Genomic DNA, 17,827 nt, shown 5'->3' with positions numbered 1-17,827 from the left:
GCTGAAGCTACGGCCTGTGCCAGCAGTGGGAAGAGCTGCTTCCGGCAGGTAAAAGCTTGTGCCATGGTCTCCCTTCTGGGTGGTGTTAATTGAGGAAAAAGCCACTTCCCCAGGCTGGTGGAGAGTTCGCCTGTGGCATCATCGAGCTGGTCCACGCTCTAGGAAACAGCCCTTACTTGGCTGGATTCACAGTTGCACCATAGCAACAAAGGGCCAAGGGGGTGGAGTCGGGGAGGAGGAGCAGCGAGCTCCCCTTGGCCACCAAGTTGTGCCACTCTGAGGTTCCCTCTTCAAGGGCCGGGCTCAGCTGCTGCAGGGACATATCCTCCCTTGCTCCCTGATCTCAGTCAGCAGCTGAGCTGCGGCCTCCGTTGCCTTCCCCCCCCCTGCCCCTGTTAGTGCTCTGCCCTTGCAGCCCTGCTCTGGCACCTTCCCTCTACACAGCCCCAGGCTGCAGGGACCCCTGTACCTCCTCTGCCTCCCCACTGTACAAAGTCCGGCTGCATTGCTGCTTTGAGGTGCCAGACCCAGTCCCTCACCATACAGGGAATGTGGAGCGAACCCTAGGAACCAGAGACGAGGAGGGCGCCCAGCCTGGCAGCACAGAGGGGAGCTCCCTGTTCGAATGTGTTGGAGAACAGGGAGGAAGAAAGACCCCTCATTAGTACCAGGCCACAGAGCAGGAAGAACTGATGAGCAGGCAGTCGGGCACTGGCGCGCCAGGGCAGGGGCTGGTGCTGGGCTTAGAGTAAAACCTGCTCAGAGCTGCTGGAGCAGGGGGATGGGGCCCTAGCAGTGCTTAGTCAAGCTCAGCTGTAGCTCATTCCACAGGTCACCCCCTTCCACTTACCTACTACCAGCTTCCTGCGAACAAGGAACCCTGCATGCCTGAGGCAGGGTGTTGCCACAGCTCAGCTGTTGTTCCTGGGCCAGGGTAGAGGTGGGGGGTTCAGCCCCCGAGCTGATGGCTTTTCTAGCCCCCATGCACCACTGGAAACTGCTGCTCAGTTTAGTGGCTGCTCTGGCCTTTTTTCTGTGTGCTGGTGAGACAGACACCCAGTAGCACCAGGGCTGAAGCTCGAGCTGGGGCCAGCTCTGCCCTGACTCACTGTGTGTCTCAGGGCAAGAGGGACTCTGGACCCTACCTGACTCCCCTTTCCTGAGTGGGGACAATTCATTGGCCAGCTGCTGGAATGAGGTGCATGGAGGTCCTATGGGGATGGGGCTAGTGGAAGAGGATACAGCCTGTACTCCTTCACTAGCTGATGTGGTTTATTGCGGTTTCTAAGGGGATCATTCACCCCCCGCAGGGGAGTTCAGACCCAGATCAAGGCCCCAGCTGAACTGGGAAGTCAGAAACCCCCTGGGGGAACAGGCGCTGCTACTAGCTGCAAAAATGAGCAGGCCATCACCTCCAAGGCAGTGTTCTTTATTACAGCTACCGCACACCCAGCAGCAGGGGTGAATTGTCAGGAGCACCCAGGGAGCAGTGGGCACAGAGCTGACCCTGTCTCCCTACTGGTCCCCATTTCCCACCCATGAGATCCTACTCTGGGCAGATCCAGGAGCACTGAGCCAGCTCCTGCAAGAGACTTTGGGTACATCAGTTCTGCTGGACTTGCCTGCGAAGGGTCTGGAAGTCTGCAGGTCTCTGGGAGTAAGGTGCCAAGAGGCAGAAGGAGATAGCAGTCACTCACTCTGGTCCTGTAACCCGTCCAGCACAGCACGCAGAATGGCTGCAGTTGCAACGGCCCCTGGGTCTGGCAGCTCAAGGCGGGCCGAGCTGATGTAACTGGCCCTGCCCACAGCTGCTTCCATGTTCTTTGTGGATTCAGCCGCAGCCTCTGCGCTCTGTCAAGAGACCACAGGGGGGAGCCGGTAATGGGCAGGAGTGCCCTTGCTCCAACCTCTGCGCCCAAGGCAGATGTGGAGAGAACCCAACCTGGTTGCATTCCACAACTCTCCCGATGCCCCCTCAATCTTCCCATTCCCAACTGCTGTGTCCCCCACAGTCCTGACCCTCAGCCCCAGCGCTCTCCTGATGCCCCTCAGCCCTGCTTTTGCAAATCCCACCACAGGGAGTTTCCCGCCCAGATGGGGCTTGGGACTGTTTTATGTCTCCAAAGCCAGCCCTCCCGGCGCCATGCCTCACGCTGGGCTTGGCTAGTTCCTTCAGAAACACGCCTGCCCCCCTAAGGCTTTCACTTTCAGATCCCGAGTGCCAGCCTGCCCCACTCTGCTCATGAGCCCAGCATGGCCGCACAGCCCAGTATTCCCCTTCCCCCCAGCTGGCTTTGGAATTGGCTCCCAGGTACTCATGGCTGCAGACTCCACCCCTTTCCCTAGCCCCTCCTTTGTCCCCCAGAGGGGTGTGGCTTAGTGCTCATACCTGGACTGCCTTAGCCAGCACTGGCAACAGCTGGGCATCAGGGGCCTTCAGGGCGCGCAGCTCCTCAGCAGCAGCACAGAGGGAATCCAGCTGCCCCAGACACAAGTGGGAGGAGTGGTCAGGGCTTGGAGATGGGGCAGGCACTGTGGGGGTAGTGGGGGCGGTGTCACTGAGCAGAGGCTGTCCCTCAGATCCCTCAGCGTGGCCTGTAGGTAGGGGCAGGTCCAGCACCTAGAGCTTCCCAGTGGCATTGGGAGGGGCAGGGCCAGAGCTCTGCCAGGTCCCTGTTGCACCATGTGCCCAAGGGGCATCACCGCTGCAGGTCACTCACCATGGTTCTGTCCCCAGGCGCAGCCCTCCCGTACCTGGCACAGAAAGCAATGGGATCAGCAAGGAGCCATGCACAGACACGGTGGAGGGGTGGCACTGGAATGTCCCAACGAGGGGGCTGCCCGCTGCCCTCCACCCAGCCGGGCCAGGCACTGCTGCAGTTTCCCCCAGGACCCGCTATGAGGGCTCTACTCACCGCTGCATGGCTTCAACGCCAGCCTCCATGGCAGCAGCCCAGGCTGCGGGGTCGCTGCCGCTCTGCAGGGGCTGTGCGGCCGCTGTCAGGAACAGCCCGTACAGCTACAAGGGAAATGCCAGGCGGCTCAGCAGGGCTCAAATTCCCCTCCCTTCCGTGTGGTGAAATAGCATCCCCGCCACGGGGCAATGGGACCCATCCCACAGTATCCATACATCCCCATCCTCCCTGCAGGGCTCAGATTTCCCCACTGTAGCCATAGCACTCCCACCAGGGGACAGGGTTCAAACCTCCCCATGCCCCCAGCTGCGGCACTCACCGCCCCTGAGGACCCTCCCATCTTCTCCAGCAGCAGGGTGGCCAGGGTGGAGAGCAGCTGGGCCGGCTGGGCAGGCACAGGTGTCGAATTCATCCACTCCTGTATGGCTGGAGACACATGGCACCGGACATGAGAGGTGAAGGGGCTGGGCTCCAGGATCAGCTCCCTCCAACCAACCCCATCCTGTAGAAACTGACAGCTTCAGGGGCCAAAGGGCTCCTGGGGCACAGGAGGGATTCTGGGATCCAAAGTCTGCAGGGGAACCAGGCCAGGAATCCTGCTTTCTCAGAAACAGCCTGGGACTCCCATGCCTCGTGGGATGAGAGCCAGCCTGCCATGCTGTGCCTGAGGGGGGAGGTGCCCATGCCCCCAGGGGTATGCCAGTGGGAGGGGAGCTTGTTCCCAGAAGTGACTTCAGCCTTGGTGGGCAGGCAGAATACTCACAGTGGGTGAACCACAGACAGTGCCAGGGCAAGCACCCCTCTCCCTCAGGGTCCCCAGGTCCTAGGCTGCCCAGCCCCCCAAGGCCAGGTTCCTGTGGCTGGAGGCTCTGAAGGGTAGCAGCAAACAGATGGAGACTCCTCTCACAGAAGGGGACGAGGCTCAATCACAACCAGACACCTTGGTCAGAGATGCTCCCCTCGCCTCCGTGAGCCCACCAGCTTCTCTGCCCCCCTACAGTGCCACTGGGGGGAAGGCTGCCATCCCCCAGAAATCAGGGGTCTCTGTGCCTGTTGGGAGCCCCAGCCCGGGGGGAGCGCCGATGGACTGTGGGATAGTGGAGGAGTTACCAGGTCCCAGCACTGACCTCTGGCAGCCCGGGCATGGGTGCTGCCACAGTCGCCATCCCCCGCAGCACGGTCCAGCTCGTTGAGCTGCTCCTGCAGGCCCAGCAGAGCACTGCACACCCACTCCAGCACCCGCCGCACCTGCTGGGAGGCTGGCGCTGAGGGAGGAAGGGAGCTGGTTAGGCAAGGGAAGGGGAGAGCCTAGCTCCACATGGGAAGCTGATCCTGCCACACTCACAGCTGTGCCCCAATCATGCTCACTACCTGGGCGCTAGATCCTGTGATATGTTCAGGCACACACCTGTGTGTTCCACTCTGCCTGACCCCCTCATCCCTCCAGCTTGGCCCGTGCCCTCTGCCCTGGCATTGCACACTGTACTACAGATGTCAGCGAGTCCAGGGGCACAGCCCCCCTCTCCCTAGCCAGGCAGAAGAGAAGCATCCTGGCCTACAGGTGGGGAAACGGGAACTGAGTTACCTACAGGGTATCAAGAGCTCTGATGGGAATACCAGCCACCCTGCTCTAAGCACTGGACACCACTCTCCTCTCCTGTCTTCTGCTAGATCCAATTCTACACCCCGACCCAAGAATCCTGATGGCCAGTCCCTCCTCAGCCCCATGCTCCCTCCCTGCAGCAGGAAGCCCAGTGCTGTGCCCACTCCCTCTGTCTGCAGCAGGTAGGTCTGACTGCAGGGCCTTCACAGGAGCCCTGCCTGGTCAAAGTCAGGAACAGGGGCCACACGCCATACCTCCAGCTGGGACAGGTGCCTCTGCCTTCGGTCCCTCCTCAGGTGCTGCCCGAATTCTATTGCGGCCAGTCACTGGCACTCGGGCCAGGTTTGGCCAGGCCACAGCCGTGGTCTCAGCATCTAGGGTGCAGCAAGACAGCAAGGTCAGGCCCCACAGCCCAGTTCCTCATATTGTGGGGCTGGCTTCCAGCCACTGGGCTGGGTGGCCTGAAGGATTAACACAGGGATGGCCAGGGAACACAGGGCCCTCTCTGCCTGTGGCTGATCACAACCCTTTCACTCCTGGGCTCAGTCCAGGCTCATGATGCAACCCTAGGAAAGGCCACCATTGTAAGAAATGTGATCAAGGATCCAGGAAACTGGGTCTCAGCTACCCTGCTGCTGTAGGCCAGAAGGTGGCCCACTGCTGCCAGCCCCTGGCACTCCAAGGGCTCTGCTTTCCCCCATCCTCCTCGGGGGGGTGGGGAGATATGGCTTTGGATGAAGGGCAAAGGGTCTAAGCCCCTGTTTTAGCCCCAGCCCTGACATCAGAAGGAAAAGCCTCACCTCCAGACAGTGAAGTCATTCAATGCTGGGGGGCACCTCTCCCACCCCCATTCTGTGCAGCCCTCAGGCTACTGCTGGGAGAACTCAACATGCCTGGGACTCACCGATCAGTTCCAAGAGCTTGTCATCAACCAGAAGGAGGGTGAGGGACACACCGGACATTTCCAGAGCTGTCATGAAGGCGCCCACCAGGGCTCGGGCAATGTGAATGCCTCGGTCCTCTGTGGCAAGAGGGCAGAGAAGCTGAAGAGAGGGGTGGGAGGCAGAGCTTGTGGATGCAGGGGATGGTCCGGTGAGGGACTGCAGGCTGATGGAGGAGAGTTTGGGGCACAGGGGAAGGGAAGGAAGCAGTCCCACCTCCCCCACAGCAGAAAGGCAAGTGTGCGGGGGATCATGCAGGGAGACTGGGGCTGGACAGTGGAAGCTGAAGGTCCCTCTGGGCTGATCCAGCCCAAGAAATCCAAGGCAAAGACAGCCTGGGGTGCAGTGGCAAGGGGCCCTTTGGCGCACACCTGGAGAACACTGTACACACAGACCCCACTTGTGGAGAGACCCCTGCATAACCTCCCATCTGAGCCCTGCCCCCCTGCACCATCCTGTGCTGGTCCCCCACCCCTCGCACAGCTCTGGCACTCACCAAGGCAGTGCACGGCTGCACCGGCCACCACGCCCAGCTCCAGGAAGGACAGGCCACCCAGGTTGTTCACCACCAGCACCACAGAGTCCCCTGGAAGGCAGAGTGAGCCCAGAGTGGGTGTGTGCCCAGCGGGAGGTGGGTGAGGGATGGCGACGGGCGGGGGGCAGTGTCACTCACCAGGCTTCAACGCCACATGCGAGGCATTGGAAGGGCTGCTCATGTGATTGAGCATCATCTTGACGATTTCTTCTGCTGGTGCTATCTGCGGGGGGAGGAGATGGATGAGAGTGCGGCAGCCACAGGCTCGGGGGCAGGTGATGGGGGATGCAACCTACCTTCATCCTGCGTACACCTGCCTCGCCATGGATCCCTGCGGAGACAGGAGGGATCACCCACAGTTCCGACTACTTCCTATACCCTCTGCCTGAGCCTGATCCCAAATCAGAGTTAGGGCCTGGGCCTGAGAACAATGACCAATGGCAGCCTGGCCCTTCATCCGCTCCGGGCAGCAAGGCCCAGCCCATACCCGCAACCGTAAACAGTGGATTCCTGAGCACAATTGACAATGGTGAGATGGGGACCCAGACCCACTTTGGAGAACCAGCACCCCCAGAGAGACAGCCATGGGCTGAAGGGACACAGGGCAGAGGGATGCGTGCCAAACTTGGTCAGATGCAAGGCGACAGGCAGATGTGGAGGCAATTCCTCACCCAGGCCCAGCTCCAGCTCATCCTGAGCCAGCTGAAAGGTTGGTCCAGATCCAGGGACACTGCAGGGGGAGAGACTCACACCCAAGGTACCTGTGTAGGGAGGGTAGGAAAGGGTCAACTCCATGTTTGCCAGTGATAGGGGCCTGACCAAGACAGGCACACAGAGGCTAGGCCAGAGGCACCGGTCCAGGTTTTCAGGCAGAATGCTAGTCTCAAGGCTGTAAGCAGCACTGAGCTGTCTGCGGGGAGGAAGGGAGAGGTTACTGGCTGGGGCTGTGCAGAAGCAGGTGCCAGATCTAGAATAAAATCTAGGGCTGGGGACACCATCTACCCTGGGACTCAAGAGCAGGATCTCCTGGCTGACACATCCCCAGGGGAGCCCCCTATTGCTGTGGGGCCACATGTTCCTCCCAGACCCCCTTCTTTGCCCATTCCCAGCTCCTGGGCACTATAGTGGGAGGTGTCACACCAGCCTGTGGCAGGGCCCCCAAAATGCTCACCCATGGCTCCTGCAGTAGCCTTCACCCTGTGAACAATCTCCTCCAGGCTCGCCCCAGCCTCTGACAGTGCCCCAGCCACCTGCAGGACAAAGGCTGCATCAGGGCCAGTTCAAGAGGCTGTTCCTCCCTCATGGTGCTGGATTGCAGCCTGGTTAAAATCCAACAGGGAGCAAGGCATCAGAGTATCACGTGTGTGGCTGTCATACCCAGGGATCCCATCACTGGATGAGACTCACTCAGCTGGGCACCACATACACAAACAGATGATCCTGTCTCTTGCGGATATGATGAGGTGGATGCAAACAAAGGCACGTGGCCACAGCACTGGGCTGGGACCCAACCTGCCTGGGTTCAATATCTGCCTCTGCCAGACTGCCTGGGTGAATTGGTTCAAATTTCTGGGCGCCAGGTGCCACACGCAAAAAGGGGACGACGTTTCTTTGGCTTGACTTGTCTATTTCAAGCACACGTCTTTCAGGGCATAAACTCTCTCATCTGGGCAGCATCTGGCACAACAAGGCCGTGATCCTTAGAGCCTCTACTTGCTATGTGATGCACATAAGTCACTGCAGTGCTGGCTGTCTAGGGCAGGGGTGGCCAACCTGTACCTCTGGAGCTGTGTGTGACTCTTCAGAAGTTACTATGTGGCACCTTGCATAGGTGCCAACTCTGGGACTGGAGCTACAGGCACCACCTTTCCAACATGGTGAGGGTGCTTGCTGCGCAGCCCCCAGCTCTGCCCCAGATCCTGCCTCCTGCTCTACCTCTTATGGCGCACATCTGTGATGTCCAACACAGTAGCCACTAGTCACACATGGCCATTTGGCTGGTTGCACATGGCTGGTCGGCTTGAACAATAAATATATTTTTCGAATAACGCGGCTAGTTCTCTTCAGAACTGACTGGACACCACAGGTATTTCTCCTGCAACTCAAAGCAATGACCTCACTGCAGACACCTCTGTGCCTGGATTCCAACCAGGTGGAGCCAGCACCGCGAGCCAAACATCACGGCTTCCTGCTGTCCCCAAAGTGCCTGCTGGACACTACCTAGCTGCACAAGTGGAAGTGACCTGGGTGAGTTTCCTGGGACAGCAGAGGTGGGGTTGGTTACAGTCGCACCAACTCCAAGGAAGCAGAGATGCAGGCCTGTGTATCTGACTGATAACATGACTGTGTTTTAACCCCAGGGTTTGAGGTTCCAACCCTATCTGGCAGAATGACTGGGGCATGATGTGAGCAGCTAATCACTTGGACAGGCACTGTCGATCAGTCCCCTTCAGGCTAGCCAAAAGATTTGAGCCCAGCAGGTAGAGCTGGACCTGAGGCTACTGGGAAAGTAACTGAGGGCCGATGGTTTTGATCTGCAGTGGCCACTGCGAAACCATTCACTCAGTGTTCATGAGGACAGTGCCATGCCAGGGGACTGTCCAGTCTCATGCACCTTGTGTATGAGCACTGTGCCACACAGCCCTCTTCTTCCAGTCTTCTTCTGTGTGGTGAAAGCGGTGTCCTCACCCACCACCACCATCTTCACCTTGGCCCCCTCAGCCTGCGCCTGCTCCAGGGCCAGCCCGAAGTTCAGCCGGTCCCCTGTGTAGTTCTTCACGATCAGCAGCGTTCCGGCTGAGGGAGACAGGAGGAAGTAAGTTGCCCTATTTGCTCTCCACCCACCCTCAGGAGGTGAGACCCTCCACTTGGCACGGGGCTGCAGTACCTGAACCAGCCTGTGTCACTGCCCGGATCGCTGCCAGTATGCTGCCCACAGCAGGAGAGGTGAAGACAGCACCAGCCACCACTCCAGTGAGCATCCCCTTCCCAATGTATCCTGGACAGCGGGGTAGAGAGAAACCATCCTGTTAGGCCCCCAACAAGAGAGCCTCATTCCCAGCATACCCTGCTTCCTCTCTGATCTCCCTGCTTCCCCTCATGTCATCAGTAAGGAGATCCTCCAGAAACGCAAACCCCGGTGCACCTTACGGTGGCATCCACAACTAAAGGCCTGCAGCGGTATTCCACTGTGCACTAGTGACTCACCCTGTTGGACAATGAGATTGTCTCCTGGGCCCTGCGCTGGCAGAAACTGTCTCCTCAGGCAGGGTCCTTCCCCAGGCTCCCAGCCACCCCTCCAGCCTGGCCCAGCTCCCTGCTCCTGGCACTGCATACCAGCATGCGCAGGCTCATGTCCTGACCCTCCTCCAGAGAGCAGTGCCACCCGTCCCCGAATGTTTTCCAGGTCAGCTCGCAATGCCACGCGGTGCCCTTGAAGGAGCTGGATGGCTGGGTTACAGGCCACAAGCCCAGCCAGTGCATCATCCGCAGAGCCTGGCACCGAGTTCACCAGCTTCTTGGAGACCTGGGAGGCAGTGACAGAAGGGAATCATGCAGCTTCTGACTGCTCAGCCACCGGGAAGGGGTTGACGTAGGATGGGTATTACCTGGGTGATTAGGGGTAGCTGAGTTACTGGAGACAGGTGTGCTTTGAATGCACAACTGCAAGGGTTCAAACAACACTGCTGTGTGGGGAGGACTAGCTGGTGGGTGAGGGAGAGAGAATGAGACACAATTTCCCCTCAAGAAGCTGCCGATTCCCATCCGACCTCAAGGTGGCGGGACTGGCTGGCTCAGGGGGCTGAGGAATGAGAGCCGGTGCCTTTTCCCTGAAGGGCTCTGGACTTCCTTGTTACAGGGGGTAGCAGACACACAGCTCCCTACTACAGCACCATCCCTATCTTGACATCCCAATTTCTTATTGCCCTGTGCTGCCATGCACCTCCTCACACAACCCTGGGCCTCCCCAGTGGATCCCAGATCTGCTGGAGGGGGAGGGGCTGGCCCCACCTAGCTAGCCAGTGCTCCTGCAGCCTCACTGTGCCACGCATCTGTGGTATAGCTTTGCAGCTACCAGTGAAGGAGCAAACACTGAAGCCCTTGTGAAGCGTTTACTCAGGCAAATCTCCCAGTGGCCAAAAGACCTCAGGAACGGAGCTGGAGACTAGAGACCAGTCAAATGCAGCCAGCACAACAGCCACCATGGACTCCTGACCACAGCAGGGTGTCAAGACATCTTATGGGGCTGGAAGGGCAAATGGCCAAGCCAGTCTGTCTAGGGCAGAGGATTTACTCCCCACTGGCATGTTAGTGGGGCCCCAGCTATAGCCCCCCCATTCCACTCCCGCCCCCAAGTGCCCACTGTGCCCCCCAAAACGTCCTTCAAGGGTGGTACTCACTTGCATGGCCGCAGGATTAAGGCCCCCCTGCTAACAGAGTGGATCCTAACAGGGAGAGCGGGCCTGGTTCCTCTTGGCAGAGCTGCCTGCACCTGGAGCAAGAGACAAGGGTCAGGCAGGGGATGCAGCTTTAGGGGTAAATTGTGGGGGGACACATCTGTCTCACTGTTGGCAGACAGGGACAGCGTGGGATCCCGGACAGACAGTGGAGCAGGCCTGTGGGGCTCAGAACAGCCGGAATCCTGCTTCCAGGGCAATGGACTTCAACCTGAGTCCAAACTTCACCAGCCGCCACGAAGGGGACGTTACGCAGGGCAGTGTGATACCAGGGATACACCCCATCCCCTGGCCCTGCTCAGTGCTCCAGTGAGGTGGACATTCTTCTCCTGCCTACCATGTCCCCAGCCAAAAACCAAGCCTGGCACTCAACGTAAAACCCAGTGGGGGGACACAAGGGGGGGGCACATGGGCAACCCACTCTCCTCCCAGCCGGGACATGGGCAGAAGCCGCAACAGGGGAATGCAAGAGTAGTGGCGAGACTGGGGCAGGCAGAGCAGGCACAGCCCCTTCCAGCAAGGATGCACAAGGCAACATACCAGCGAGGGGCACGGCGAGCGAGGTGGGGGGCCATGCACCGAGCGAGTCAGGGGACAGGGAACAGTATAACTGGGCACAGTGTCTCCCACGGGGGGTGTGGGGTGGCGAGAAGGGCAGTGCACCAGGGTGGGTATCAAACAATAGGGGATGGACTGGGGAGCAGAATGCCATGCACGGGGTGGGGGGGTAAGAGGACAGGGGATGGAAAGGGGGTGCTTCTGACAGGGGGTGGGGGGCAACGAGCAGGGCGGGGTGCCATGCACCGGCAGAGGGTCAGGTGACGGAGGGGGCGGGGTGCCACGCACCGGCAGAGGGTCAGGGGACGGAGGGGGCGGGGTGCCACGCACCGGCAGAGGGTCAGGGGACGGAGGGGGCGGCGTACCACGCAGCGGGGGAGGGTCAGGGGACGGAAAGGGGGTGCTCCTCACAAGGGGTGTTGCGCGGGTACCACGCAGCGGTGCCGTGCACCGGGGGATATCAGGGGACGGGGGCGGGGCAGGTCCCGGTGCCCCGCCCCAGCGAGCTGCCGAGTGGGTGGTTTCGCAGCGCCCCGACCCCGCTCTCACCCGCCCGCCAACGCTCCCGCCCTGCGCAGGTCCTCCGGGCGGGCCAGAGCGGCCCCTCGCCGGTTTCTTCTCGGCGCGCGCTCCCCCGCGCACGCGCAGGTCCTCCCGGCCGCCGTCCCGTGGTGCCCCGCGCGGCGGCGGCGCTCTGGCTGGTGCGGGAGGCGGCGGTGAGGGCTGCGCGGGCCCCGCTCTCTCGGTGTGTCTCCGGCCGCCCCTCCCCCACCATGTCCTACAACTACGTGGTGACGGCGCAGAAGCCAACGGCCGTGAACGGCTGCGTCACCGGTACCGGCCGCGCGGGGGGCTGAGGGGCGGGAGCACGGGCCGAGCAGGGCCCGGCGCGGGGGACGATGGCTCTGGTAGCCCACGCGGGGCGGGGAAGCTCTGTCCTGCAGCCCGAGTGTGACAGCTGGGCCATGGCGGGGCTGCGCGTTGCTCTGGCCGGGGGGCGGTGAAGGGAGCTGGGGCGGCGCGGGTGGGGGTGCTGGGAGGGTTGGGGGAAGGCAGGAGATGCTGGGACACCAGTGGGGGGGTGAGGATATGCAGGCTGTGATGGGTCGGTGGGTGGGTGGTGATTAGCGTGGCAGGGGCTGGTGGATGGGGGTCAAGCAGGTGCAGTGTGGGGCTAGTGAGGGGGTAGATCAGGGTGCCGGTGGGTGGCTCACGATCAGCAGACAAAGAGGGTAGGTGAGGTGTAGGGGGTGAGCAAGGTGCTTTGCTTTGCAGGGCACTTCACTTCCGCGGAGGACCTGAACTTGCTGATAGCAAAGAACACCCGCCTTGAGATCTATGTGGTCACGCCGGAGGGGCTGCGGCCCGTCAAGGAGGTGGGCATGTATGGCAAAATCGCCGTCATGGAGCTCTTCCACCCAAAGGTTAGTGTGGTGCCTGGTGGTGGTGGGGAGGTATGGTGCTGGTCGGTCTGCTGAAGAGATGAGGTCTTGGCCCCGGGGATGGGTTCATGTTCTGATTCGGGGACTTGGTGCTGGAAGTTTGGATTTCCTTTCCATGGAGCTTTACTGAAAGTGTGTCAATGTTACCCTTTTCTAGGGGGAGAACAAGGACCTGTTGTTCATCCTGACAGCCAAATATAATGCCTGTATCCTTGAGTACAAGCAAAGTGGTGAGAGCATTGATATAATCACCCGAGCTCATGGCAATGTGCAGGTAAGTTGGGTGGGAAGTTTAGTAAAGACTGGTGTGTTCCTTTTGTGAAGGCTGGTTTTCCTTTGTTGTTGGCATAGACAAATTATAACTACAAGTTGCTGGTTTGTGGAGCTTGCAACCTAAGGTCCTGATCCTGCAGCTGACTTTGTGTCAGATTTCTTACACTAATATTCAGTCAAAACCTTGATCGTTTGTCAAGCAACATTACCTTTCATCTGATTTGAAATGTTGAGACATAATTGGCAACTGTGATGCAGTGGACTGAGCCGGGACTGGATGTCAGGAGATTTGGTCTGCCAGTAAGTTGCTAGTGTGTCCTTGGGCAAGATGATTTTTTTTGTGCCACAGTTTTGCTCACTGTAATGTGTTAAAATGTAGAGATAATGCTTGTGTCTCTGATAGCACTTTTTACCTATACATCTTCAAGAGCTTTAGAAAAAAGACAAGTAGCATTATTTTCATTTTACTGATAGGAAACTGAGCCACCAGGCTGTGACATGGCTGGTCTGACTTACCCAGGCAGAGGTGGGAATAGAACACAAGTCTTGTCCTTTTGTAGTTCTCTGAAATTATTGATTTTTAATTATAAAATTAATTACTTAGAAAAATTAGATGCTTACAAGTCACCAGCATCTGTTGAAATGCATTCTGAAATACTCAAAGAGCTAATAGAGGAGGTATCTGAGCCTTTAGTTATCTTTTAAAAGTCTTAAAAGTCGGGAGAGATTCCAGAAGTCTGGAAAAGGACAACTATATTGCCCATCTAGAAAAAGGGAAATAAGGACAACCAAGGAAACTACAGACCAGTCAGTTTAACTTCTGTGCCTGGAAAGATAATGGAGCAAGTAAGCAAGGGTTTAATCTGCAAACATCTGGAAGAAAATAAAGTGATAAATAACTGCTAGCATATGTTTGTAAAGAACAAATCATGCCAGACCAATCTGATAGCTTTCTTAGATAGGATAATAAGTCTTGTGGATAAGGGAAAAACGGTGACATGATGGCATAAATTATATTGGTAGATATAATTTATGTAATTATATATAAAATATATAATGTTTATAATATATATATAAATTATATTGGTAGATATAATTTATGCCATCATGTGCCAGCAATGCCCCTCTGCTATATACATCGGACAAACTGGACAGCCTCTACGTAAAAGACTAAACGCACACAAATCAGACATCAGAAATGGCAATATTCAAAAACCCGTAGGAGAGCACTTCAATCTCCCAGGCCACACAGTAGCAGACTTAAAAGTAGCTATCCTACAGCAAAGAAATTTCAGGACCAGACTCCAAAGAGAAATTGCTGAGCTACAATTCATCTGCAACTTCGATGCCCTCAGCTCTGGCTTAAACAAAGACTGCGAATGGCTGGCTAAATACAGAAGCAGCTTCCCCTCCCTTGGTGTTCACACCTCCAGGTCAACTGCTGGTAGTAAGCCTCACCCTTGCTGACTGAGCTAACCTTGTTATCCCCACTCTTGCTCTGGCTTATTTATACCCGGCCCTGCAGATTTCCAAGACCAGCATCTGATGAAGTGAGTCTGTGCTCACGAAAGCTCATGCTGAAAACTTTTCTGTTAGTCTATAAGGTGCCACAGGACCCTTCCTTGCTGTTACATTCTCAGACAGTAGTTATTAAGGGTTTGCAGTCGTGATGAAAGGGCATAACAAGTAGGGTTCTGCAGGGGTCTGTTTTGGGACCAGTTCTGTTCAATATCTTCATCAATGGTTTAGATATTGGCATAGAGAGTACGCTTATTAAGTTTGTAGATAATACCAAGTTGGGAGGGGTTGCAACTGCTTTGGAGGATAGGGTCATAATTCAAAGTGATCTGTACAAACTGGAGAAATGATCTGAGGTAAAGAGGGTGAAGTTTAATACGAACAAATGCAAAGTACTTCACTTAGGAAGGAACAATCAGCTTCATACATACAGAATAATAAGAAGTGACTGTCTAGGAAGGAGTACCGCAGAAAGGGTATCTAGGGATCATAGTGGACCACAAGCTAAATATGAGTCAACGGTGTGATGTTGTTGCAAAAAAAGCAAACATAATTCTGGGCTGCGTTAACAGGAAAGGTGTGTGCAAGACGCAAGAAATCATTCTTCCACGCTACTCCACACTGATTAGGCCCCAATTGGAGTATTGTGCCCAGTTCTGGGCACCACATTTCAAGAAAGATGTGGACAAATTGACGAAGGTCCAGAGAAGAGCAACAAGAACGAGTAAAGGTCTAGAGCGGGGGTGGCCAACCTTTTTGCATCGGGGGCCACATGGCAAGTTTTTTACATGTTCTGGAGGCCAAACACAAAATAGCCCAACCTAGCATCCCACCAGCCCCAGGCTTAACCCCTCCCAGCCCCAAACCTGCCCCCGCCATCCCCAGTATGAACCTAACTCAGATGAGGAGCACTGCGTGCTGTTCCTCTGCAGCCACCACCTTCCCCCTGACACCACCTCAGTGTGTCCCCCCCACCCCATTTCTCAGGGTGGCTGTGTGGTCCCCAGCAGGGGCAGACTCGGCCATCTCTCCCCCCAGCCCTCCTTCTCACTTGACCCATCTGCAGTGTGGGCAGCTCCCTGTCCTTCTGAGCTGAAATAATGGATCTAAATGTAATTGGTTTAATGGCCGGATTCCTCCCACTGCCCTGTCGGCTGTTAAACCAATGACATTTAATGCCATTATTTCAGTCACGGCAGGACAGGGAGCCGCAAACAGCCCCTTAAAGAGCCATGTGTGGCTCCAGAGCCTCAGGTGGCTGACCTCTGTTCCATGCCCCATCCTCACTTTGGCCGGCTTAGTTAAAATGGTACTGCTGCTGAGGAAAAGGCTTCTGGGCCGCAGGCTCTGTGTTGGACACCCCTGAGCTGGAGAATATGAGCTATAAGGGAGTACGGAAAAAACTGGGCTTGTTTAGTTTAGAAAAGAAAAGACTGAGGGGGACATGATAGTGGTTTTCAAGTACCTAAAAGAGGGTTTCAAAGAGGAGGGAGAAAAATTGTTTTCCTTGGCCTCTGAAGATAGGACAAATAGCAAGGGGCTTAAACTACAGCAAGGGAGATTTAGGCTATACATTAGGAAAAATTTCCTAACTGTCAGGGTGGATAAATACTGGAATAAATTCCCAGGGAGGTTGTGGAATCTCTTTCACTGGAGGTATTTAAGAGCAGATTGAATAGACATCTAGCAGGGATGGTCTAAACAGTGCTTGATCCTGCCATGAGGGCAGGCGACTTGACTTGGTGACCTCTTGAGGTCCCTTCCAGTTCTAGTGTTGTATGTTTCTATGCGAAAGATTATTAAATTGATTGCAGTAAATGCATTCCCAACTGTGGACCTTTGACCGTGTCTCTTGTTCTCACTGAGCGTTCTCTTGGTTCTGTGTTGGGTCTCTTTCTGATATGGATCTCTCCCTTCCAGGATCGCATTGGTCGGCCCTCAGAGACGGGTATAATTGGCATAATTGATCCAGAGTGTCGGATGATTGGATTGCGGCTCTATGATGGCCTTTTTAAGGTCATTCCTCTGGAACGGGAAAACAAGGAATTAAAGGCCTTTAATATCCGGCTGGAGGAACTACAGGTCATCGATGTCAAGTTCCTCTATGGCTGCCAGGCTCCGACCATCTGCTTTGTTTACCAGGTATCCTGGGTGGGTAGCTTGGGTGGCCATGAATAGAGGGTATTGGAAATCATTGGGGAACGCTGGTATAAGTTAGAGCACTTGAAGCTATTTATGCTGTCCTGAAACCTATGATAAGCAATATTATGGTGTAGTGTTTAGAGCAAGAGGCTTGAAGTCAGGACTGACTTTGTGACCTATGGAAATCCCACTGGCTTCTTCTGTCCATTTCAGATGGCTGTTAGCACTCCATGGGAAGTTGAGGTGTCCCTCTTTAGGAACAGTGAGGTTCTCCGGTGACTGGTGTTTTAGATATTGAATGAGAACTAATTATGATTAGCAGAAATGTCCTTCAGTATGCACTGGGGTAGGTTGAGGAAAGCTAATAGAGTTTCCAGACTCTGGCTATTTCTTTGCTGTTGGTGATGTTGGGCCCTCAGCTGCTTCATTCTAAGAGGTTGGGAGGAGTCAGTAAATCCTGTTTAGTGATTTGCTAAGGCCACTTCATTTTTTTTGTAGGGGCCTCAAACCTGTCTTGCTGTTAGGATAGTCCTCCAAAGGGAACATTTCTGAGCACTGTTATGACTTCAGCAAGGCTTTTGATATGGTCTCCCACAACATTCTTGTCCATAAGTTAAGGAAATATGGATTGGATCCTTGGACTATAAGATGGATAGAAAGCTGGCTTGATGGTCGGGCCCAATGGGTAGTGGTCAATGTCTCAATATCTGGATGGCGGTCTGTTTCAAGCGGAGTGCCGCAAGGCTCGGTTCTGGGGCCGGTGTTGTTCAACATCTTTATTAATGACCTGGATGAGGGACTGGATTGCACCCTCAGCAAGTTTGCGGATGACGCAAAACTAGGGGGAGAGGTCGATACGTTGGAGGGTAGAGAGAGAATCCAGAGGGACTTGGACAAATTGGAGGACTGGGCCAAAAGAAATCTGATGCGATTCAATAAGGAGAAGTGTAGAGTCCTGCACGTGGGGCGGAAGAATCCCAAGCATTGTTACAGGCTGGGGACCGACTGGCTCAGCAGCAGTACGATGGAAATGGACCTAGGGGTTATGGTGGATGAAAGGCTGGATATGAGTAAACAGTGTACCCTTGTAGCCAAGAAGGCTAATGGCATACTAGGGTGCATTAGGAGGAGCAATTCGAGCAGATCTAGAGAAGTAGTTATTCCCCTCTGTTTGGCACTGGTGAGGCCACATCTGGAATATTGTGTCCAGTTTTGGGCCCCCCAGTATAAAAAGGATGTGGATTTGCTGGAGCACGTTCAGCAAAGGGCAACAAAAATGATTAAGGGTCTGGAGCACAAGACCTATGAGAATAGGCTGAGGGATTTGGGCTTGTTTAGTTTACAGAAGAGAAGACTTAGAGGTGATTTAATAGCAGCCTTCAACTTCCTGAAGAGGAGCTCTAAAAAGGAGGGTGAGAAACTGTTCTCAGTGGTGTCAGGTGA

The 17,827-nt window shown here is 55.8% G+C and overlaps 2 protein-coding genes across 2 annotated transcripts in view; one reads left to right on the top strand and one right to left on the bottom strand.

Annotated features, from left to right (window-relative positions):
- Positions 1 to 1,348: 1,348 nt before the first annotated feature.
- TKFC (triokinase and FMN cyclase) lies at positions 1,349 to 11,685 on the bottom strand. The gene is made up of 18 exons (XM_074998025.1): positions 11,559 to 11,685; positions 10,395 to 10,486; positions 9,331 to 9,520; positions 8,882 to 8,992; positions 8,609 to 8,790; positions 7,166 to 7,244; positions 6,666 to 6,755; positions 6,291 to 6,325; positions 6,133 to 6,217; positions 5,956 to 6,045; positions 5,423 to 5,539; positions 4,773 to 4,892; positions 4,043 to 4,180; positions 3,235 to 3,341; positions 2,916 to 3,019; positions 2,721 to 2,754; positions 2,390 to 2,479; positions 1,349 to 1,851 (listed from the first exon to the last, which is right to left on the bottom strand). Exons 2-18 carry the CDS (start codon positions 10,398 to 10,400, stop codon positions 1,690 to 1,692), a joined length of 1,740 nt encoding a protein of 579 aa, XP_074854126.1. The 5' UTR covers positions 10,401 to 10,486; positions 11,559 to 11,685; the 3' UTR covers positions 1,349 to 1,689.
- Positions 11,667 to 17,827, top strand: part of DDB1 (damage specific DNA binding protein 1) — a 29,353-nt gene continuing 23,192 nt past the window's right edge. Inside the window, exons 1-4 of the mRNA XM_074998024.1 lie at positions 11,667 to 11,843; positions 12,285 to 12,433; positions 12,609 to 12,725; positions 16,163 to 16,384. Coding sequence (XP_074854125.1) covers positions 11,783 to 11,843; positions 12,285 to 12,433; positions 12,609 to 12,725; positions 16,163 to 16,384 — 549 coding nt within the window. The 5' untranslated portion in view covers positions 11,667 to 11,782. The remainder of the gene's footprint in view (positions 11,844 to 12,284; positions 12,434 to 12,608; positions 12,726 to 16,162; positions 16,385 to 17,827) is intronic.

This window comes from Carettochelys insculpta, chromosome 6 (genome assembly GCF_033958435.1).
Source record: "Carettochelys insculpta isolate YL-2023 chromosome 6, ASM3395843v1, whole genome shotgun sequence".
NCBI lineage: Eukaryota > Metazoa > Chordata > Testudines > Carettochelyidae > Carettochelys > Carettochelys insculpta.
The sequence above is the reverse complement of the archived record's forward strand: the minus strand, read 5'-3'. Positions and strand labels throughout refer to the sequence as shown.

What these genes read in the sequence shown, in the direction of transcription:
- TKFC (XM_074998025.1), bottom strand. An exon ending in GCACAGTGCTCATACACAAG is followed by an intron (nt 7,245 to 8,608) that starts GTGCATGAGACT and finishes TTTGTCCTGCAG; the next exon opens with GTGGCTGGGGCACTGTCAGA. An exon ending in GCATGTGGCGTTGAAGCCTG is followed by an intron (nt 6,046 to 6,132) that starts GTGAGTGACACT and finishes TCTGCCTTCCAG; the next exon opens with GGGACTCTGTGGTGCTGGTG.